The 21,811-nt window shown below is 51.4% G+C and overlaps 9 protein-coding genes across 9 annotated transcripts; 3 read left to right on the top strand and 6 right to left on the bottom strand.

Moving 5' to 3' along the window:
- Nucleotides 1–42: 42 nt before the first annotated feature.
- On the top strand, nt 43–531 carry BJY04DRAFT_212763 (uncharacterized protein; the record flags this gene model as incomplete). Its single annotated transcript, XM_073714681.1, has 1 exon — nt 43–531. One exon carries the CDS (start codon nt 43–45, stop codon nt 529–531), a length of 489 nt encoding a protein of 162 aa, XP_073576599.1.
- Nucleotides 532–1,007: 476 nt separating this feature from the next.
- BJY04DRAFT_41895 (kinase-like domain-containing protein) lies at nt 1,008–3,468 on the bottom strand. Its single transcript, XM_073720345.1, has 2 exons — nt 2,541–3,468; nt 1,008–2,473 (listed from the first exon to the last, which is right to left on the bottom strand). Exons 1-2 carry the CDS (start codon nt 3,333–3,335, stop codon nt 1,484–1,486), a joined length of 1,785 nt encoding a protein of 594 aa, XP_073576600.1. The 5' UTR covers nt 3,336–3,468; the 3' UTR covers nt 1,008–1,483.
- A 255-nt stretch (nt 3,469–3,723) lies between these two features.
- Nucleotides 3,724–5,719, bottom strand: BJY04DRAFT_41903 (uncharacterized protein). The gene is made up of 7 exons (XM_073720346.1): nt 5,493–5,719; nt 5,207–5,432; nt 4,835–5,151; nt 4,451–4,768; nt 4,372–4,401; nt 4,236–4,316; nt 3,724–4,183 (listed from the first exon to the last, which is right to left on the bottom strand). Exons 1-7 carry the CDS (start codon nt 5,667–5,669, stop codon nt 3,845–3,847), a joined length of 1,488 nt encoding a protein of 495 aa, XP_073576601.1. The 5' UTR covers nt 5,670–5,719; the 3' UTR covers nt 3,724–3,844.
- A 3-nt stretch (nt 5,720–5,722) lies between these two features.
- On the bottom strand, nt 5,723–6,866 carry BJY04DRAFT_176539 (uncharacterized protein; the record flags this gene model as incomplete). Its single annotated transcript, XM_073709494.1, has 3 exons — nt 6,532–6,866; nt 6,381–6,437; nt 5,723–6,259 (listed from the first exon to the last, which is right to left on the bottom strand). Coding segments are annotated over exons 1-3 (236 nt in total), but the record flags the coding sequence as incomplete, so codon positions are not given.
- Nucleotides 6,867–9,385: 2,519 nt separating this feature from the next.
- On the bottom strand, nt 9,386–10,777 carry BJY04DRAFT_212766 (uncharacterized protein; the record flags this gene model as incomplete). The annotated part of the gene is made up of 1 exon (XM_073714682.1): nt 9,386–10,777. One exon carries the CDS (start codon nt 10,775–10,777, stop codon nt 9,386–9,388), a length of 1,392 nt encoding a protein of 463 aa, XP_073576603.1.
- Nucleotides 10,778–11,160: 383 nt separating this feature from the next.
- On the top strand, nt 11,161–13,557 carry BJY04DRAFT_212767 (uncharacterized protein; the record flags this gene model as incomplete). Its single annotated transcript, XM_073714683.1, has 4 exons — nt 11,161–11,280; nt 11,320–11,513; nt 11,567–13,443; nt 13,505–13,557. The coding sequence occupies 4 exons, from the start codon at nt 11,161–11,163 to the stop codon at nt 13,555–13,557; spliced, it is 2,244 nt and encodes a 747-aa protein (XP_073576604.1).
- Nucleotides 13,558–17,317: 3,760 nt separating this feature from the next.
- On the bottom strand, nt 17,318–17,909 carry BJY04DRAFT_212768 (DUF4334 domain-containing protein; the record flags this gene model as incomplete). Its single annotated transcript, XM_073714684.1, has 3 exons — nt 17,318–17,479; nt 17,581–17,830; nt 17,902–17,909. The coding sequence occupies 3 exons, from the start codon at nt 17,907–17,909 to the stop codon at nt 17,318–17,320; spliced, it is 420 nt and encodes a 139-aa protein (XP_073576605.1).
- A 656-nt stretch (nt 17,910–18,565) lies between these two features.
- Nucleotides 18,566–19,881, bottom strand: BJY04DRAFT_212769 (NADH:flavin oxidoreductase/NADH oxidase; the record flags this gene model as incomplete). Its single annotated transcript, XM_073714685.1, has 3 exons — nt 18,566–19,441; nt 19,507–19,656; nt 19,708–19,881. The coding sequence occupies 3 exons, from the start codon at nt 19,879–19,881 to the stop codon at nt 18,566–18,568; spliced, it is 1,200 nt and encodes a 399-aa protein (XP_073576606.1).
- Nucleotides 19,882–20,107: 226 nt separating this feature from the next.
- Nucleotides 20,108–21,803, top strand: BJY04DRAFT_41999 (SDR family oxidoreductase). Its single transcript, XM_073720347.1, has 2 exons — nt 20,108–20,352; nt 20,407–21,803. Exons 1-2 carry the CDS (start codon nt 20,322–20,324, stop codon nt 21,645–21,647), a joined length of 1,272 nt encoding a protein of 423 aa, XP_073576607.1. The 5' UTR covers nt 20,108–20,321; the 3' UTR covers nt 21,648–21,803.
- The last annotated feature ends 8 nt before the right edge of the window (nt 21,804–21,811 follow it).

A 21,811-nucleotide genomic window follows, 5' to 3' on the forward strand; every position in this document is an offset into this window, starting at 1 on the left:
AGAAAGCTAATCGCCAAACCGCAGGCCACCATTAACGCCGGCATGGGCGGCAACCTCGTCTACGAAGGCATCGCCCACCTAACAAACACGCTCATCCCGCTCCTAAAATCCAACCCAACCCCGACGACCGCCGAGCTAACCGGCGTCTTCGACAAGTACCACACCCTGCACAGCTGGCGCGCAAACCTTGTCGTCACCCTCTCCGGCAAGATCACGCGCTCCGAGGTCCAGGATACCTGGTTCTACAAGTTCTTTGCGCAGCGCATCAACCCGCTTGTGAGCGACCACGCTAAGGCGAACTTGTTTGTGCTGTATGCGAATGGTGCGCCGTGGTTGGAGTACCTGCCGCTACCGGCGATTGATGCGAAGCTGCTCACGAAGAAGGTGGCGGAGTTGCAGGAGAAGGGGAAGGGGTCGGTTCTCGGGGGCTTGGTTAGGTTTACGGCGGTTGCGGCGGCCGGGGCTGTGGTTTGGCATCGGTATGGGGCAGGGATTCAGAATCTCGTGGCGAATGTCAAAGTGCCTTGGTAGTAGGGTAGATGCTTTGAGAGTGGACTGATTGTTATAGATAGTATAATTTCCCTTGTAATGTTTAAGTATGCCTCCCTTTGTGAAAAGCTTTTTTAAGAACTATGCCCGCAGGCCGGAAATGGGATGCAAAAGGACATGCAGGTGCCTGATATTGATGCCACTCATTGACACCAGCTGGCTAGGTTTAGGGAAAGATTTTAAAGCTGCTTTTACAAGTCCAGGCGTTGCTATGATCTCACAATTCTTTTTGTTCGGGTTGGAAATGGAGGTATTAGTGAATCATGCGCATGCCTATCTTATAGCTCTTCTAGAGTTCGTACCTTTTCTCAGTGGATGTCGATAGTACCTAGATACAGTGGCTCCGCCAGAGAGTCACACAGCGCATGAAGTATCTTTCGAGTCGGAGTACTCAATGGACCAGGGAGGGGAGTCTTACGCACCTCAACGCTTCTCTGTCGACAATTCGAACGGAGATATCGCCGCGGTCCCCAGAGCTTTCTTAAGCCCGCACAATCAGCAATACTGTTTCTGAATTAGCACACGTACCGGAGTCTCAGCCTTAGGTAAAACTCTAAAGCATCCACGAGCACCGCACAAGATCGATCTTGTGAGAGTGCTCGTGGACGCTCAGGGTAAAGCTCTAACTTCTGAATCAGTCTTCACAGTCTCAGCAGCGAGGTCACGAAAGTATCATGGCATGCTTGCAGATTGAAACATCCTATAAAAGCTGATGTGGACCCTATCGAATCAGACAGCCTTTCACAATTTGTAGGGATCGCCTCGTACAGTCACGTTTTGGTTGGCGTGGTGTGCTCCGGTCATGGCTGTGAAGCGTGTATATACTCCTTGTAAAGAGAACGCAGGAAAGGAAAGAAAGACAATGAACAGGAATTAAAAGTAGGAAAACAAGTAGTACTCAATATCTTGACAGGAGGACCAGCGAAGGCTGGCCTTAGAAGTTCCAGGTCTGACTCTTTGAAGATGCGGCAAGCCACGGGGGCGTGGGATGCTGGCCGACTTTGGAGTCAATTGCTGGAATTGGGAGTGCACTAGGAAGTTCGTGCGGCGGGTTCATCGGCTTGAGAAGATAATCCGCATCTCTCCGGGAACGCTGTAGTATAGCCTTTAGTTTGGCGCATACTTCTTTGGCAGAGCTTCGTTTTGCGGATTGGACGACAATCATCTCGGTCATTATAAGAGTCAAGACGTCGTACATCATATTCGAGCAGCGCGGGCTCTGGATCAGTCGGTCGACCCACAGCTTGACCGATGGCTTGACAGCCTCGTAGGTGGATGAGTAGAAGGTGTCGCTGAACAACTCGGGCAGATCGAGTTTGCTCTCAGTACGCAGCTTGGAGAATGTAGCAATAGCGTCTGAGCCGAGACAGAGATAGGTTATCATCTCCAGGAAAACAGCCCCCAGACTCCAGTTATCCCACTTTCGTGAGACTGGGCTGTTTCGCTCGACCTCTGGAGGTGAGTATGTAGGAGAGACTTTCACCGTGCTCGGGGGCACGTTGGACCTGGAGTCTCTACCACGGATATCCGCCAGCCCTAAGTCTGCAAGCTGCAAGACGTTAAGGTCCCGAAACCACAGTATGTTCTGAGCCTTGATGTCTCCATGGCGGCCGAATCGGGGACGACCCGTTGCTGGATTGGTAAATTCGTGGAAGAAGGCGAGCGCGTCCGCCAGGCCTACCATCTGTCGCAGAGTCCAGATCAGGAACCGCCGAGTAAGCAAGGGTAATGGGTCGTTTTCCCAAAGGCCCTGCAGGGTCGCGTCCGCCCAAGGGAATGCCAGATGGTGTTTATCGCCCTTTTGAAAGGTGAACAACGGTTTGATTAGATGCGGATGGTTGTGGGTGCCCAGGTCGTCATAGACCTTCTTCTCGGCCTCGAAATCGATTGAATGGAACATGCGCTTCACGGCGAGAGGGAACACCTAGGTGTATCACTCGATGTCAATCCATGTTTTGGGAGTAAGCAGCGGCTCCTCTCTATGCACTCACTTCTCGTGTGGTTGGATCTCCTAGCCTATGGTGGTCCGGGTGGATGTATTGCTGCGATACCTCTCCAAACCCCCCAGCGGCAGCTGGCTTGTAGTCGGAATTGATATCCCCGATGAAGGGTGGGATGTGTAAGTCGTTCAGTACGTAATGTCCGCCTAGATGAAAGACGGGACTCAGCACGCGATATTGTTTGTTCTCGAAATTGAAGATCGACGAGCTGTCCCATTCCTTGACTGCCTGGATCGGTTGACGTTCGTTGGTGAAGAGAGTAAAGCCGGGTCCCCGAGGGTTTGGCACCCTCATGAAAGGCAGGTCCTTGTCCTGGATTCCTTCTCGGAGCAATTGCAGAATGCAGGCTTGCTTTTTGATGTCGACCAAGGCCGCAAGGAGCTTTGGAGCCTTTTGCGCGATGAGCTGCGCAGGGGCGGAAATACTGTCAGTGTCTACCAGTAATTCCTCTCTCAAAAAATCGACGACATTATTCTCCACTAAACGTTGAAGTACACTGTTCGGTATAAACGCCCGGTGACTTTCAGAACCCGTAACTCGCGACGCCTTCAGACCTCCATAAAGCCTCTCCAGTGCAGTATATCTATGACCATAACCCTCCTCCAACAGTATCAAGTCCGAATCTTCGTTGAGTATGGGTGGAGGCGATGAGGGCGAGGGGGGGTTATTTGATGCTTGGACAGTTTCAGAAACAGGCTCCAATGTCGGATTCTGTGAGACGGCTTGCAATCCATTAAAGAGCACTCGGAATATTAAAAGAACGAAGTTGAAGATAAGTTGAATCATGGCTGGGGGAGGTGTTGATTTTGCAAAGGGACTAGATCGCGGATTTGAAGGCAACAAAGGAAGGGGTGGGAGGAGGAGAACCGCGCATAGGTATATTGCCAGAACAACAACTAGAATTAACTGGAATATAAGAGATGAGACTGACGCCAGGAAGATGGCTATGGAGGCGGACTTTAAGCTCGGAGAGAATGGCTAGCCGCCATGGACAACGCATCAAGTCCCTAGTACGGACGAGCCTCCGGATGAGCTCAAAGGTGGTGTGACTCATGTACACGAGCCTAAGAAAGATGTGGAGAAAAAGCAAGTCACATAATCACAAGCTAAATCGAGGGGGCCAGACAAGAGAACGCAAAGGGACGGAGCAATGTACAAAATACGTGGCTAGCATAACCCTCTCCCAGCGGCTTTCTTGTACCAAAGTAGTCAAGTGCATTTCCTATTCCTCGACACTTCCTAGCTGACTGCGTCCGGACTCCGGGGGAGGGGTTACTCTGAGACTAGGTCTCTCCCTAGGTCGACGCGATTCCCGAATGGGTTGGCAAGGAGGCTCGAGCAGTGCCCCTCCACCGCACGCCTCCCAGCCGCCGGGGGAGTTTAGACAGGCCTCCAAACCACGTCATTCGCTCATGCATTCTGTAATTCTCTTCAGTCTTTTCAGGAGTAACCTCGGATCCGAGCTTCTTTGATGGCCGTGTTTGGAGTTGCCCGCACTCATACCGCGTCCAAGCCAGCCATATCACGAACAAGATGCATGTGGCAGGCAAAGCCAGGGTAAAGATAAGCCAGAAATGACTAGATACGCGGAGACTTCCGTCGTCTATACTGACAAACTGAGTTGAAAAGACGTTCTGAGTTTCATCAGCACAAGGAGCACAAGGCAGCATTCACAGCGAGGCATACCGCGACGACGGTGATGGGGAGGAATATCAGCCCAATCATAGCCATCAACTTAACCGCAATAGCGTCACGCGCACTCCGTATCTTTTGATTTATTATTGTTAGCGCATATGCCGCTGTGGGCAAGGCCGATTCTTACCGTGAGCTCTCGCATGAGGAGCTCGGATAACTGGAAAGTCGGTCAGCCTAAATTTACGCAAGGAGACGTAAAGTCTTACCAGACTTTGGACAGACTGCACCTGACCCTGGAGCAATGCGGCTCGTTCGTGATAGCTCTGAGCCTCCATTGCGTGATCTTCGAACCAGTGAATCGCTTGCCGACAGCTACATGCCGATTTCTTCGCGCATCGCATTGCGCACAGTCTCTGGCAGTTTCTCTGGATACGCCTGACATTCAACATCATCGTGTGAAGGATCAAGAGCAGGTCGGCGACATTATCTTCGAGGTGTTTCAAACGCCGTCCATCCTCTTCGTTAATACTTGTCTCCATTTCCCGCCCCGTACCCAGCATGGGGTTCGCACACACTCGGACTGACTATTATCAGAGTAGGCAGATTAGTCTTTGGCTCTATCCCTTGCCCCAGAACGAGTAAAAGCGGACCCTTATTCTTAACTGTTCTTCGAGCCAGCACATATAGTCTGACCATCCGACCAGGCTTTCGGCAACCAAGATCCTCAGCACCATCAAAGCCGTCTGTATGCTGTCCTCGGAAGTCGGACCTTCAGATGTCAGTCGTCGAAATACGCTGCCATCAACCGAGGCGGAAGGGGCGATAAGAAAGAGGACAAAGGTTGCCCCTTGAGACATGTCGTCCGGCTGCATAAGCCTTTGGTAGATGCCTGTCTGGCGTATCGACCAGGGGTAGTCAAGCGAGGCTTTCTCATTCCGTTCAACCCGTCGGAAGACGTATGCTGACTCTAGAAACTCGTCAGTCTAACTTCACGGTAGAGTGCAACCCCAGCTGCAACGAACCTTGAATCTCACTCCCCTCAAGACTTGATTCTTTCCCCTGTGGTGTCGGGAACCCATATTCGTTTTCACACGACTTCAAGCCGAACGCATACAAGACCTTCCACAGTTCGGGAAGTACGTGGTGAATGTCCAAGAGCCGCTGGAAGAGCTCGCGCGAAATATCGAGCGTCGACCATGTTCTTGCATGCCGGATAGTAAAGATCCGGCCATACCTAGCGTGATTCTCCTGTCGCATATCAGTAGACCGAACGTGCCATCTGAGTGATTTGAAGTAAAAATTCCATACCTCCTGAGGGTCTTCAAGATCCTCAATACTGTTAATTTCCCTCCGGGTAAAGAGCTGCTCAGCGACTTCTCCAGACTGCTTATTGATCGTCAGTACCTCCAGCTGTGGCCGACTGGTCTTTACCCGGAATATCCTGCTCGAATCTTTATCAGCTTTTTTAAACAAATACTGTTCCATTGCAGCTAGAATGCTACTAGACGCGTCTGAGCAGCTGGGGCCAACATCGAATCGAGATAGTATAGTCAGCTACTTATATTATCTGCTCGGTAGACGCGGCTGCGGCTCGATAACAGATCCGTCCATTCCAGGTTCATCCATTGCCGCATATAACCTCCGCGACTCGGGCAGTGACGTGCAGGTCAGGCTCGAGAGGCGTATTCTAGCGATTCTCTACCCAGCCTCGCGAGCTGTACAATGCACCGCACCGGACGACCACGGCTAATGTAAGGTGATATTGGTTAAGAACGCAGGCAGTCCGTGGTCCATTTCGAATGGATCTTGGACCTGGGCAAAGCCACAAAATCAAGAACAGTGGCGGTTTTTTTTTTTTTTTTTTTGGAAAACAGGCTCCGAAACATCTAGGTGATCAAGCACAGGATAAACTACAGAATACACAACTCAAGCAACCAACTACCCCGCCCACTCAAGGGTATATACAGCGCACACTACCTAAGCTCCAGATCCGCTCAATCCAGTACCTCCAACATATGTAGGTCCCACAGTGTAGGTACACACTGCTATCGCACGCGGCACTTGTCGATTTCCGCCTAGTAGCGTTAATGGAAGCCCGACCCCGGATATGAGAGATTGAATCGGTTGAATTTCATTTTGCACAGGGGGGCATTTCGAACGGGGGAGGGGGCAAACAAAAGAAAAAGCTCAACCTACATCGCTTAAACAGCTCGTTCCGTAATCTACATGGATCATGTACTGGTCGCGCTGGAGCTAGCTGCCACGTCAGAGATCACATACGTCGAACAGACATCAATTGAAGCAGGACCCCGGGATTCGGGTGGGTTAGGTAGGGAGGTAAACATACAACAACCCGAAAGTTCGACACCCCGTGCTCCTTCCTTAGCAGGTGCACCAATTTTCTCGGGTCCATGTATCTCCCCTCGGAAAGGTGCGGGATCGGTTTGTAGGATTTGCTGTGCTCATTGCGGTGGTGGTGGGGTTTGGCGATGCGGTGTTCCATCGACCTCACGCGTTTCTGGAAGATACCTGCGCTGGGTGGGGTGGGTATGGGTAGGGACAGTAGGTAAGCGTACAGTGTGCAAAAATTCGCTTGCCTGCTAAGTAGCTTGAATCGTATGATGGTTGAGCTTCTGTTGCCTCAAAAGTATGTACAAAACGAGCGTGGCTTGGCATAGGGCCAGGGAGCTCCGGGTGAAAATGAGGAAATGGGGTTTCTTAAAACCCATCAGCGGGCTATCGCCTGATTGTCTTTCGCCTGTGCCGCATGTTGCCTTGGATAACCAGGTGAGAAAGTACAGTGCCTTAGCGTGGAGGGGGCAAAACGAACGGCAAGAGGAGGGCGCGAGCAAAAGCAATTCAGACAGGCCAAGGGCCTACCTATATCAGGCTTTGATATAGGTATGTTGCGGTAGGGCGACAGCAAAGGAAAATACAAATCAGTGCGTCCAGTCAGGTCCCTTCAGTTTGCCTCGCCTCGTGCTCCTCCAGCTCCGTCCGACAGTTACTCCTCGGGATCACGACACGAGGCGATTAATTCCTGTGGCTCTATGATCAGATTCTCGTCATCGAAGGAAATGCCACAGCAAGGCATTATAAGCCTTGCTCAATGACATGATCACAAGGCATCTGCATCACTCACGTCACTGATACGGTAGGGAAGGCTGAGATGGTACTCGCCCCGGCTGGTCTAAGAAATGGTTGCATTAGGGCACATTTTCATTCGCTGGCGGAGGGCTAAAGCTGCGGGGCCAGAGGCGCGGCGCAGTGCGATGGACAGCACCTTGCAGCTAGGCAGCCTAGCGTAGCTCGCCCTAATAAGGAGCCTTGCATGCTCGAATACTCTCCTGAGCCTTTCGCGCCCCCGCCTCTTCATTGTAGGTTGTTGCGAGGGAGTGACTCACGCTCATTTTGAATCCCCCAGTACCAAAATGCTCTCTCAGAAGGTTGATGAGCTTCTGCTCGTTCATGTATCGGGTGGAGACTATTTGCTGGATCAAGTTACCCATTCTAGAGGCTTGGCTGGATTTCGAAGAAGTCAAAAGGGCAAATGTCCTAGAGTAAACGAGGCAGTGCCTGACGGTTCGCGAAGGGGTAATTGACAAGGCGCTCAACAGGAGCGTTGGTTCGTGGCGGATAACTACCTGAGGAAGTCTACGTCCAAAGTGTCGATTTATTTTTCATGATTCATATACCAACGACATTAGTTGAGCCTCATGCTACCCCCAGCTCTTTCGATTGCATCTTGATGCCCAACGTCTGCATTTCATGCACTACGTCCCTAGATGCTGCGTGTATTGCAGTGCCCTGAGAAACATAGGGCTGTGATTGAATGATGCGATGAGCGCGGTATGTCAGACCCCTGTAACACGCCCCTTCTCGCAGCGAGTCAGTTAACTTGAATGACCACATGGTCGCGCCCGAGAGCAAGAATGAATGCAAGTTCTGAAGCGATTGCAACCATCTGCCTGACTCATGCGTCGATAAAATCATGATTCGGTGCTTGAATGCGTGGCGAGTGCTCGTATTGCGATTTGATAGCCTTGTGTTCTCCAGATAGAGCTCGAGAGTGTTCAATACAGTATGATAAGTGATCCTTTGCTTCTTTTCTGTTATAGGATTCATGTTCTGGAATCTGTAAGCATGAGGGTGAACCTGCAACCGTGGGACGCAAACTGGCGCGGGCGTGCCACGCCCCCGGTCGGGCTCCACTACCTTAAATCGAAGTGCTTGGGGCTCGAATATACCCCGTCAGGGGCATGTTCAATTGATGCTGTACAAAATCGTTCGCGGCTGTGGGAAGATTGTGAGAGAACAGGGGTCGTTGGGGGACTCATAGCGACTGTATTAGACGCCCCGAAGGAGATCGATCCCGTTCAGCCTTCCTTGCCTCGTCTTCAAGCCGCTCGTGGCGCTAACGATCAGAGTCTTTTCTGTTTCTCTCGTCCATATCCTCGTATCAGCCTTGAATCTCGTCCTCAACATTTGAAATAGGGGGCTGGATTCGAAGATTTAGATATTTACGGGGTATGACTCTTTGTACTCCAGCTATAATCTTGATGCTTAGTATGTTCTTAGATTAGATAGACTACTATAAGCAATGTTCTCGCTGTGTGGATATCTTGTGTATACTTCGTAGTAACCCGGGCTGTAAGTTGAGCTAAGAGGCAGCACTTGGTCATAAGGTCTACCGACAACGAGACAATGATATTATCCCTGGGTGGTACTTCAAGGTCTACTATTCATTCATTGATATGACTTACGGTGAGTCTACTATAATTTTAGCCGAATTTGTTCGGGTTGCAGATGGCCGCGTGCTCGAGTATCCAAATATAGAATGATCTAGATCAGAAGCACTCCCCGACGGTTCCCTTGCCGCAGTAGAACCGAAGATGATCTTCAAGGGGGGAAATGATCTTCTCTTCCTCTTCGTCGCGAAAAGTGTCCTCCTCAAGCGAGGTGCACGCTGCATCTACCCCGAAAATACATCTCTGAACGGCAGCCGTATAACTCGGCCCGGCGTCGTCTATGGCTTTGACGAGCCGGTCTGCCGCAAGCAGGTTGGAGATTTCTTAGAAAGCCGCAGCCGTTAGTGCTAAGTAAAGTAACAGGTAATAACGTGAGGATCTCGTACCTCCGAAAGCTGTTGTCCTCTTTCGCTGTCGAGCTTAAGCTCTTCGAACGGTCTCCAGTGCCAAAGTTCAATTAAGGACGACTCCTAGCGAGAAGAGGCAGGGGATTGACCGGCTGATAGTTGGTATTCCCTTGTTCGGCTCAGTTGAAGATTGAGCTTGGGCAACGGCACCGAATATGCGCTGCACGAATGGGTCGTTGACTCGGGCAGATCCATCTACTGACTGCAGAAAGTAGATGTTCCCGGCGCCCCACGAGTCGAGAAGCCATTCTGTTGTGTGCAACTGCATCACTGACGAGGCGAGTTTGAGGCCGAGTCTAGACCTGTATTCTCGACTAGGAGGCGTGCTGGCGAAGGCTTGTGCTAGAGAGATCGTGTGCGGCGGGATGATATTCTTGGAAAGGATCTGGTGTGGGTGGATGTCACGCAGGCGATGCCGATTCTTGCTCCCATCGGGTATGAAACCAAACCAGTCGGATGACGACCTCGACTGACTAACTAAAAAACAGAGATCTTGGATCTCTGGGTAGCTGAGTGTGGTGGATGCTGAACAAGTCGTGTTCTGGAGCGAGAAACCCACTCGCCGAGGGAGACTCTGGCTTTGCTGGGTTGCGGTTTTGGGAACTTCTTCTGATTCCCAGTGCTCGAGCTCTATCTCACGCCACGGGTGGGCTGGATCCTGTGAGGTCTCTGGTACTCGGAATGTGAATATAGTATGGAATGATGTGGTCTTATCTGTTTTTCTTGCGCTTCGAAACTCCAGGCGGATATTGACCTGATGCCGCAACGCGCATTTGCATGATGGTGGAGATGGAAACTGACAGTATAAGGCACGATAGAGATCAATCGCACGGCTCCGAATCTGCTTGTAGTGCCTGCCACGTCTGCGGTGCGGATGATGGGTTGGAGCAGTTGGTCGTGCTTGCTCTGTTAGGCGGGCAATACAGCTGTTGAGGTAGCTCACCCTCTCCAGGCTCTGGAAGATCTCGTCTTGCCTAATCACCAAGACCAATTTCTTCCACTGCCGTCGTCGGGTCTTTTTATCTAAGACTTGCGGAGAGGTGCTGGGTTGTATCCCGATCCACGTTGCCAACTTGGACAGCTCCTCATGTATGTCTTCGACTGTTTCCAGATAACGCTGCACAGACTCCAAGTCAAAGAGACCGGGCTGCAACCACGATCCCTCGTTCCATCGCGGATCGTCCAGATCCTGCATCATTTCCTCGATGGTATCTGCAGCGAGGTCTGAGCGATATGCGACATCTTTCAGAAAGCGTTGACAAGAATTGCGAAAGATTGTTTGTTCGCGGGCTAAATCGCGAAGGAGGCGTTTGACGACATGCTTGTAATGCAGAAAGTCTTTGATTGTTCCTTTCTCGCCAACACAAAGCTTTAGGCCTTCAACCAGGATGGGGAAAAGAGCAAGAGCAAGACCCGCAACCTCGAACCCGCTCGCCATACTGCCGTATCACGGTAGATAATAGTTGTATTCTGATGAAGAGTGATGGAGAGGAAGAATGGAAAGAAGCGCGTGAGGGGTAAGCTGACATCTGCACCTGCAGGGATGATGACTGCTCTGCACTTTGCATCGATATCCTCATCGAGCCTTGTCATGGACTCACTGCTGAAAATGTAAGTAATCCATCTTTCCTACAGACAGGCAAGTACACATGGCATCCAGATCTCCAGAGCCGGTAGCGTCCATATCGTCGCTTTTGGATGGCTGTGTTCGGGGCTTTCGATCAATTTTGAGATCTGAACTCTTTGACAGCAAGGACTATACTAACTCGACCGTGGATCTAAACGAAGAGCTCGGACGCTTGCGACTATGGGCTGGTAATCATGGCGCGCACCGGAAGCAACGAGACAAACTCTCCCTGGATCATCGGTTGTGAGAAGCCCCGGACTTACACCGGCTCGTTAGGGAACACCTCTCGGACATTATCGATGCTATACGAAGCGGTAAGCACGAGAAGTCTTCTCATCGTGACAGAGCTCTAGCCATCAATAGCCAACAACCTACTGGATGGAGTATGCAATCCCCCACTGGAGGATGACCTTTCCAATGCCGAGGATTCTGGAGAGTCAAGCGACTCGGATTTGGAGGGAATTTCTGCAATGATAGAAGAATCTGATGTGGCATATTCTGAGCTTGAGGATCATCTATTGAATGTCCATCATGCCATCACCAGCTTGTATGTCGGTCCAAGTACGTTGCGCACCTGCAGTTCCGGCTGACCTCCAGTAGGTATAAGTTCTCCGTGGCACTTGCGAACCCAGCACGGCGGGATGTGTCGACAAAGGCTTCTAAAATTGACTTGCGATACTACGAGCCTTATGACATTGGGCACGTTCTCAATAAGTTTGGACTTCCATCTGATAGCCATTTGGCTCAGCGCTTAGGAAAAGCCAACACCAGGCGCCGCCAACTTCTCGCTTACTACAAGGCCCACATTGAGAAGATTTCCAAGTATGTGGACGTCTTCGTGGAGAGAGCTTATCTCGCACCCAGGGATGCGGAGCCAGAGAGCGCCTACCCACCCCTGGAGCGCCCCGTATCTGTTCCGGCTCTCGACCGTTCAATCAGACACGATACGCACACTGCCAAATCTACTGAGTGGACGCAGAATACCACTGTTTCCACCGTGCATATTACTGATCTTGAGACTGCGTCTGATACGGGAAGAACTGTTTTCTCTACTACCAGCTCAGTAGCAGAGAATGTCAACCTTCCCATTTCAATTCCACCTCCGCCAACTGCAGATCCTGCTGCTGCGCAACGCACACCCTTTATATGCTCCCTATGCTGTCAGACGATCACAGTGAAAGACGTTCAAGACTGGGAATATCATGTGTACAGCGACTTACAGCCATACATTTGCACATTTGGGAATTGTGTGCAGGCTGATCGGCTTTATGATAGCTACACCGAGTGGAGTGAGCACGAGCGACGTTTCCATCGTCGCGAATGGCAGTGTGGCTTCTGCACCCACAGGTGCGAGTCTGGGGCGCAATTCTCGGTTCATATTGAGACTTCACACCGGGATCTGCATCTTAATGATCAGCTTCAGAGTTTAACTAATGTCTTCGAGAGACCGGCAACCCTGCCGCAGCAGTGTCCGCTGTGCAGCAAACCGCCAATACTAGACATTAACCGATTTCAAAAACATGTAGCCCGGCATCTACAGCAGCTTGCCTTATTTGCCTGGCTTCGTGGGCTGCCCGCGCCACCGAATGAGTCCCAAGGCGGCTCCTCCAATTCATCTTTAGCTGTCCGGCAGGCTAGTGAAGAATCAACAAATCAGTCTTTGCAAGTCGCTCAGGAGTCGCTTATTCGGGCTGATGGCGAGTCAGTACCAAGCTCACAGGACAAAGATACTGACCTTAGCCATAAACACCACCAACAAGCTTCGAATCCGCGCGAAGTGGACATTAAAGATAAGTACCGCGGGGCTGGGGAAAGGCAGGGTCTCTCCAGTAACGCGAGTGCGCAGCACTTACCGGTAAGGGAGAAGGCTGAGTACTCGGAACTCTCCGCTCTCGAAAGGGTTCGGATAGAGCTCAAAGCGGCCCGAGTAAAGTGCTCGCTCGATGCACCGCAAGTCTTTATTCCAAGAATGGTTCTTCAATTCTTGGTGATAGATAATGTTGAGCAGGTCCTGCGTCAAGAGTCCATAGTGGACGCCAATGATGTCTCTGAGGTGATAAGTACTATATTAGAGGCCACTGCCAAGATCTTTGCAATTCTGGTCGATGTCAAGAAAGTTGAGTACATCAGACCCCTTTTGGAGGAAAGAATTCACGACATCAACCTCCCTTTTAAAAGAGCCCGTGGAAACCAAATATCTGAATCTGCTTTCCTCACCAACCAGGACCAGCCAATCCAGGCAACAAAGGGCTGGGATCAATTGACTATTGCCAGTTTTGACAGCAAACAGTATCATGTACTGAGCCCTTTACTCAAACGGGGTGAACACTATGAACTCGAAAACATTCCACTACCATTCTTCAATCCACCTGATAAGCCTAACCATGGCCGTCTGGCCAAAACAGGTTATAGACAAGACCAACAATATATCCACCGAGAACACTATGAGTTTCCGGGCCAGGATAATATGGGCGTGAGTGCATATCCAAGGGGTATTGACTGCCATTGGTCAAAGCCACTAACTAATCATGCCGTTAGGAATTAGCTGTGGTCGTGAAGAGCACGTTCCGGAGTCATCAATTCCGCAATGAGCGGAAAGCCTACACGCACGAAAACTCATCCATCCACAATCATGTTGTTGACCTCTTGTTTACTTATACTAAGGATGGAATGCACCACCTGGTTTTCTTATTAGATGATGGAAACTTGTGGAAGTATTGGAAGGATTTGCCAAGCCCACCTTCCAGCCCGTCATTTGCATTATGGTCTCTGCAGCAGATGGTGGGCATAGCAAGTGGACTAGCCTTTCTTCACCAATACAGCAACTCAGGTTGCCACGGGGACATTCATCCTCATAACATACTATTCTATAACGGTCGGGTCTTGAAAATTGGAAATTTAGGATGGACTGAAGTATCAGGGAACGAACTCGACGAGATGGATGGAATTAGCAGCGGAAGAGACTCAACCACACCTTCTTCACAATACTCACCACAGGAGGCCAAACGTGGAATTCCACCTTCAAGAACATTTGACATTTGGAGCCTTGGTTGTCTATACCTAGAAATGATTTCTTACCACATTGGTGGGTTTGGGTCTATTAATGACTTTTCAGCAAAGCGGCGACTTGAGTACGTCGCTGGAGTTAGGATAACGAATGCGTTTCACTCACCCCATGCTGCGACAGTAAACCCGTTTGTTATTTTGTGGGTTCATCACTTGAAGAGACAACCGCGGTGCTCAGCAATGATATGCGACGTTTTGGACCTCGTAATGGCAGAGATGATTGTGATGGAGCCAGAAGATCGAAGCTCTGCAACACGGATAACGAGGGAGTTAGAGATCATTCTTGAAAGAGCGAGAAGTGATGTAGAATATCTCAGCTCTCCACAACGGCTAGGCGCAGTCTCCAACACAAGCTCTCCAAGGTCGAGCCCCATGCCTGCCTATGAACCATATGTGCTACAGGACGAGACGGACGCCCTCCGTCTCTAAAAGTGACATCGACGACGGCCTGGATCCCGCAGGGTTTGATTCACTTTGAGCATCTGAGTATGATGTCAAGAGGGTTTGCCCATGACAGGTGACCGCGTGACTCCTCATTCTGTGGAAGCTGGATTTTATCCTGAGTGATAGAAGTGCACAACCTTCGCTCATATCATGTATTTAGCAGAATGCAGACCTAGGGTATCTTGTCCAGGCGAGCGTTGTATCAGATGAACCTGCTGTACTTGGTGATTAACACGATACAAAGTATCTAGTCAAGTAAACGATCTTCCTCGCAGGTGCAGAGACATCTCACGTGAAATAATATTCTTGTTGAGTAGGCCGTTGAACCTCCGCGTCAGCCTAGAACCATGGAGTAGTAATTTGTTAATCTCAGCTTTCCAGTTGTGTCTACTGTACTCGCCATGGGACTAGAACTTGGAATTTTAAGTATTGGACTAACATACGGTGCACTTGTGAGCTATCCACGGAAGTAACATGGCGCAATAAGAGGGGCATACCGTGTGTGTATGCTCGCACGAAGTCTTGTATGATCATCTTCCGAGCACCTTTCAAGTTTATTCCCTTGTCTCTATGCAGTAAAAGGCTCTATACAGAGCACTGTTATTTGCTATCTGCCACATACGACCACAGGGAGTGGAGAACAGGGCTTCCCGTCCGCTCAGCCGTACTTAAGCCACTCGCCGGCTGGTTAGTAGTATGGTGGGTGACCACATGCGAATCCCAGCTGTTGTATGTTTTTTGCGAGCAAAGCAGGCATCTAGAGTCTTGTTTTGCTGTGTTCTTGCTTGGAGTTGGGGGTTCCAAAGCAGCGTGCGCAGTAGTCGACGGAGCACGAACCACATTGCCCATTTGCGCAGCACACAGCGAAAACAACCAAGCTTTATGGATCTATAGCTTTGGCCGTGCATTCTCCGGCATCTTTACTTGGTAATGCTACTGCATATCCTAGTACCAAGTTGAGGAGTGGGTTTGACCGTGCTTCATATGCTTCGTGCCGAGGCAGTCTACAGGGAAATAGAACCTGAGAAACCGTCTACGCATGGATAGTTCGCTTTCGTGTCTCACTCCGCATCCCAACGATAGGATATATAGCATCCGGGTACTGGGATATCAACCTGCATGGAGCTGAGAGTCATCGCACAGGTAGATTATGAAAACATCCTCATCATCAACTGTTCACCTCAGCACTCTGCTCTAAACGAACAGTGACCCTTCCCACTCTGTTATACACCGCGCCATCCTTTTCCATATAGATTAAACCGGGATACAGAAGCGCAAGTGAGGACGGCTTCCATAACGAAGTCATCTTCTGTTTGTTTGCATTGATAGCAAGGCATATAAATACGTTCCTAAGAACAAACAGCACGCCAAGAAGGGCCAGCCAGAATCATTGCACCTTGAGAAGATTCGTCGACTCCAGTCCACCCTGCTTTGGAACCCTTAATACTAACACACAAATCCCTCATTCTAGAGATATAAACTCGATAAGGTTGGCGCTATTCCCACCATATTATAACATGGCGCAATCCTAGCAGTTTACTAGCAGGGGATTCTACTCTCTACTTATTGCTACTTTACACTATCAGGGCATCTAATTACTTTACATGCAGTTTCCTTGAAACAAAGTGAGCCTGCCATCTCTATTTTCTGTGTTGTGTGATAGGTATATCCCCAATATACAGCATACTATGACACCCACCCATACTAGCCACAAACTAACACTCAATTCCCCACCCAAGGTCATATTCTCTGCAGCACCGGGGTCGAGTATATGGCTCGCAGTTATATAATCCAAAGCCATATCACCTTCCCCAACAAACCCCAGGTGAATAGAAGGACCATCCATAGGATGCTATAATTAAAAGGTAAAGACACCAGCATAATAATCTATCCAAGCAGCATCGATCGTCCTCGCCCCGGGACTAAACGCCAGAACCCTGCCTATCTCGTCCGCACGGGTTATGATTCCGTAGGTGATTGGGAAGGACCTTCCCTCTTTTTCTCCGGTTGATGGATTCGCTGTTTAGCAAACCCATATTCTTGCAGAGTAAATTAGATATGCCGCGGGTGATTCCGGAACTCTAGATGCCCGAGGCGCAGGGAGTTAACGTACTTTCCACAAACACGATGAGAATTAATCCTCGCATGGCAGTTAACCCATATTCGTACTACGAACAACCGAACACACACTGCTCTATACCGAGTCCTTCTGCAGTAATTATAGAGGGGCGAATCTCTAGTCGAACCATAGTACGCTCCAAGACATCCTACCGTGATTGGATGATCTGCGGAGGAGCTCGCTATAGTGATCAACGCTAAACACCCATGTGGGTAGCTCATTTGTCAGCGCGTGGCTGTCTTCTCTGAGCACGATCTGTTCGATGGTGGTGGATTTGAGCAGTGGGCGGGAGACCGAAGTGCGGTATATCAATGGGTATTGGGTGCGGCGGGGGAGGGAGGTGGGTGTTAGGGTTACGGTTAATGAAGGGTTGCTGAGGGAGGTTTTGGAGAGGTCTGCTCAGAATTCTAGGGAGACTAGCAATAGTAGCTAAAGCTGAATCTTTCTTGCAGTTAAATATAGTGTTCCCTGTAGTGACTGCGCTGCAAACAATAATGATTATTGCAGAGCTTTCAGATCCACGACACTCCTGTCCAGCCTGACATACTCTCATTTGCTCTCTTTCCCCTTAAACAGGATATCGAGGCTCACGCCCATATCCCAGCCTGTCGGGTGCACCCCCTCGGTAGCTCTTTGCGCTGACCGTGCCCTAGGTACCTGGACATAGACACAAAAACTGCATGCATATCCAATTCTACCTAAACCTCTGGGAATCATAAAATCTACCGCTTCAGATAGAAATCAAAGTCCCCGCCCTCAACCGCCTTCCCCTCCATCACCCCCGCAAGCACCTGCTCGTTGACATACCGGAAGTGATCAAATACTGGTCTATCGTCGTAGATCATCGTCGCGGACAGAACGCCCCGGAAGACCATCTCGCGAACCTAGTAGCCAGCAGTTAGCAGCCACTTCCATGTCCACATCAATCTTCCAAGGGAAAAGGGGGAAACATACCGAAGCCCGCCCCCCACTGCCCCCAGCTCACTCTTTTGCCCTCGCGCTCAACAATAACAGGGTCTACCTCATCCAACGAGTTAAATTCCTTCCCGACCCAGTTGATCTCAACTAATTGCGCGCCGACAGGGTGGCCTGTGTCGAAGAAACCGCCGCTCCAGCTGCCGGTAAGAGTGGAGGGTTTGATGGGCGGGAGCTGGTCGAAGAGGGCGCTGACGGTTGCGGCATCGACTTTGGGGATTATGTCTTGGGTGATGAGGGAGAGGTATTGCTCGCTTGGTCTGGGTGTTGAGATTTAGATATCGGGGTTTCTGCCATGTCATGGTCCTGAGTATAATGGAGGTGCACGTACGAAGTCATCTTGAGTGTGGTTTTTGGTCTAGGTCAATGCCACGTTTGATGGGTGGGATTCCAGAGTGATACTGTATGTGAGAAATAGAGAGAGCTATTTATGCGAGTACAACTACGTAATTTGTAATGTGAGGCGTGTACTTTGTCTGGGATTGGATCGACTGGATCCATGGGATGGATTGAGCTGCAGGTGGCTGGCTGCTCCCTAGGGCGCGGTCCCCACTTGGGCGTCGGGAGTCGGGAGAATCAAAGGGATTTGCAGGAACTCTCCGGACGGTTGGTCATTAATCAGCTTGTTGATTATGTGGCAGTGTTAAGGGTCTGAGGTGAGAACTTTGTTGGCGATTGGGTTGGACTGGTGCTGCTTGCTGGATCTATAGAATCTATACAGACGGGGGTTCTCGCACAGCTGCCCTGGATTATGCCAGAGGGATATCGCTGAGTTTGTTCTATGTAATGTTTGTCTGAAGATCGCCCTGGTTCTGTTCTTGAGTCTAGGATATTCCATGCGCCCTGCGATGAGGGTCGTCCCCTGTAAAAACAAGCATATTCTACTACGTACGGAGTGTGAATCTCAGGATATAACGTTCAATGCCAGTCAAAGCCAAGAAATCTATATTCTATAACATTTTAAATCAAATCTATAAGGAATACCATCCATCACTCTAGTCAAAAATAGACGCCTTCATCGAGTTGGGCTGGATATACTCCGACGCATTGCGGAAGCTGGTGAAGCCCCAACGAATCTGCGCCGCCATGGCAATCTCCACGTCCAAGTCCTTAGCAAAGTGCCAGGCAAGCCCTGTATCACGCTGGAACGCCCTGCCAACCAGGATAACATCCAGCTCGTCCTCATTCAAGATGCGCTCCGCCAGCTCTCCATTGTTGATCATGCGCACAGCAGCGACAAGCATGCGACCCCCAACAGCCTTCTTCACGGCAGCAGCAAAGGGAACCTGGAAGGCAGGACCCGACTTGACCTTCTGCGCACTCACAACACCACCACTGCTAATGTCAATCAGGTCCACGACGCCCTGCGCCGCAAGCGCCTCCGCGAAGCGCACCGTATCCTCACTCTTCCACCCAGCACCCTCCCCACCCTCCATCCAATCGGTCGCCGAAACACGCAAGAACACCGGAACGCGCTCACCGGCCGTCTCGCGCGTGAGCTGCGCAATCTCCAGCGCCAGCCGGATCCGGTTCTCGAAACTCCCACCATACCGATCCGTGCGCTGGTTCGACGCGGGACTCAGGAACGACGAAAGCAGGTACCCGTGCGCGGCATGGATCTCAATAAAGTCCGCGCCCGCAGCCAGCGCGCGGCGTGTCGCAGCCACCCACGCACCCTTCAACTCCTCGACTTCCTGCGTGCTGAGCTCCGAGGGCATGATCCCATCGTCAGAGAACGGAATCGCACTGGGCGCTCTCACATTGCCGACCCACCCGCCAACGGCATCCGTCGCAACGCCACCACCAAGCCACGGCGGGAGCGTGGACGCCTTCCGGCCGGCATGAGCAAGCTGGATGCCGATCTTCTGCCCCTGGCTGTGCCGAACTCAATAACCTAGCGGATTGGCTCGATCTGCGAGTCCTTCCAGAGCCCCACACAGCCGGGCGTGATGCGGCCCTCGGGGACGACCGCGGTCGCCTCGATGATCATGAGGCCGGGTCGGCGCTGGGCAATCCCGCCGTAGTGGCTGGTGTGCCAGGGGGTCATGTGGCCGTCGTCGGCGCTGTACTGGCACATGGGGGCGAGCTCCATAGGGTCAGCTTTTGTGACTGGGGTAGGCTAGACAGGGTGACTTACGCCTAAGCGGTTCTGGAAGGTCAGGCCACGGATGGTGAGGGGTTGGAAGAGCTTCGGGATGGGCTTTCCGCTGCTCTGTGGGTTGCGCGCTGCCCCTGCAGGCGGGTGCTGCGCTGGGGTGAAGAAGGAGATGCCCGGGGCGGGCTTGTTGGGGATGTCAGGCCAGTTTGTCATTGTGTCTTGGATGATTATGAGTGTGATAGTAGATAGTGTATGGATACTTTGGAGTATGGATTGACCGTGCAAGATGTAGATGAGGTCAGGACAACGTCAAAGAGCTAAGCGTTTTTTATACCTCTTGTCTACTAGTGCTCGAATGATTTACATGCATGTTTTTTCTTTCCCTCGGCGATTTCTAAGCTCAGGAGAGCAATAGCTTACCAAGTCGGAGAGATTCTCTCTGTAGGGCGCGGTGGATCCCCGTGGCGATCCACTGTTGCTCCGATCCAGGGGGAACTATACCTAGCAGTCTTGACGTCAGCTTGTCGTTCACTACAGCATACTTACATACTAGGTACCTAATCTAGAAGTAGATCTCATAGAGCACCCTGTACCTCATCATCCACCTCTATCAGAATCGCCAGAGTACTCATCACCATCCCAACCACTACAACATGCCTTCTGCACTCGTCACCGGCGCAACCGGTACGCAACACCATCACTACAGACACACATCTCCCCAATCTAACCCATAACCAGGAATCACCGGCAGCGCCATCGTCCACCACCTCTGCAAAGACCCCGCCTACGAGAAAATCTACTCCCTCTCCCGGAGCAACCCGGGCTATGACAGCCCCAAGATCCAACACGCAACCCTCGACCTCCAGACTTCAGCCGAGGAAATGGCCAAGGCCCTCTCCTCCATCGGCTCCGGCGCCGAACACATCTTCTTCTGCGCCTACCTCGCCCACACCGACCCGGCCGAACTAACCCGCATCAACGCCCGCTTGCTCTCCAACTTCCTAGCCGCCCTCGAAATCAGCGGCGCAATCAAGACCCTCAAGCGCTTGATCCTCACCTGCGGGTTCAAGCACTACGGCGTCCACTTGGGGAATTGCAAGCAGCCTCTACAGGAGGCCGACCCACTGTTAACCGAGGAATCCGGCTGGCCGCCAATCTTCTACTACGAGCAGCAGCGCGTCCTCGCGGACGCAGCGAAAAAGAGCAACGGCGGGTGGGAGTGGGTCGTCACCCTCCCCGAAGACGTCCTGGGGTACGCGCGCGGGAACTTCATGAACGAGGCCACCGCGCTGGGTCTCTACTGCGCCGTGAATAAGGTCCTCCCTCGAGGCGACGCGCAGCTGCCGTTCCCCGGGTGTAGGGCGAATTACTTTGCGTTCAACACGTGGACGTCTGCGAACCTGCATGCGAGGTTCTGTCTGTGGGTTGCGGGTGCCCAGGGGGCAGGGAACCAGATCTTCAACGTGACCAATGGGGATACGGAGAGTTTCCAGAATCTGTGGCCGCGGCTGGCGGAGCGATTTGGGTGTAGGATTCCCAGCCCGATGTTTCCTGGTGGTGGGTTGCCGGATTCCGAGGGGTTTGGGCGGTTTGAGGCGAGTACCGTGAGGATGGAGAATAAGCACCCGGTGAGTGCGCGGGAGGGGGAGATTGGGGTTGGCGCTGAGGGGGCGCCGACGCTGTTTTTGCAGGTTGATCCGGAGAAGTGGGCGAAGAGGGAGGATGTTAATGCGGCGTGGGGGATGTTGAGGGAGCGGTATGGGCTTGATCAGAAGGCGTGGGAGAAGGCGACGTGGGATTTCTTGACGTTTGTGCTTGGGAGGGATTGGAGCTGTGTTGGGAGTATGAGCAAGGCGAGGAAGTTGGGGTGGACGGGGTATGCGGATACGTGGGAGGAACTGGACGCGACCTTTGAGGAGCTGGAGAGAGAGGGTGTTCTTCCTCCTGTTGATCAGTTGAAGAAGGATTTCCCTGCTTGATGGGGTGCGAAGCGTAAGTAGAGAGCAAATAGTCTACCACGATGGCCAAGATAGCATCCAATCAAGCAAGCAATATTTCAAGCAGGTGCAATATCCCCCTATGAGGGACATCATTCTTTTCCTGGGGTCGCGTAACCCCCCGAACCTCTGAACGAATCATTCAT

The sequence above is a fragment of the Aspergillus karnatakaensis genome (assembly GCF_047715665.1).
Source record: "Aspergillus karnatakaensis strain CBS 102800 unplaced genomic scaffold BJY04scaffold_2, whole genome shotgun sequence".
NCBI lineage: Eukaryota > Fungi > Ascomycota > Eurotiomycetes > Eurotiales > Aspergillaceae > Aspergillus > Aspergillus karnatakaensis.

Excerpts from the sequence above, each read along its gene's own strand:
- BJY04DRAFT_41895 (XM_073720345.1), bottom strand. The coding sequence starts at position 3,335 with ATGATTCAACTTATCTTCAACTTCGTTCTTTTAATATTCCGAGTGCTC. Across the intron at positions 2,474-2,540 it reads GAGATCCAACCACACGAGAA|GTGTTCCCTCTCGCCGTGAA; the intron begins GTGAGTGCATAG and ends TGATACACCTAG.
- BJY04DRAFT_41903 (XM_073720346.1), bottom strand. The coding sequence starts at position 5,669 with ATGGAACAGTATTTGTTTAAAAAAGCTGATAAAGATTCGAGCAGGATA. Across the intron at positions 4,769-4,834 it reads AAGAACAGTTAAGAATAAGG|TCAGTCCGAGTGTGTGCGAA; the intron begins GTCCGCTTTTAC and ends CTCTGATAATAG. Across the intron at positions 4,402-4,450 it reads TGCAGTCTGTCCAAAGTCTG|TTATCCGAGCTCCTCATGCG; the intron begins GTAAGACTTTAC and ends CCGACTTTCCAG.
- BJY04DRAFT_41999 (XM_073720347.1), top strand. The coding sequence starts at position 20,322 with ATGCCTTCTGCACTCGTCACCGGCGCAACCG. Across the intron at positions 20,353-20,406 it reads ACTCGTCACCGGCGCAACCG|GAATCACCGGCAGCGCCATC; the intron begins GTACGCAACACC and ends ACCCATAACCAG.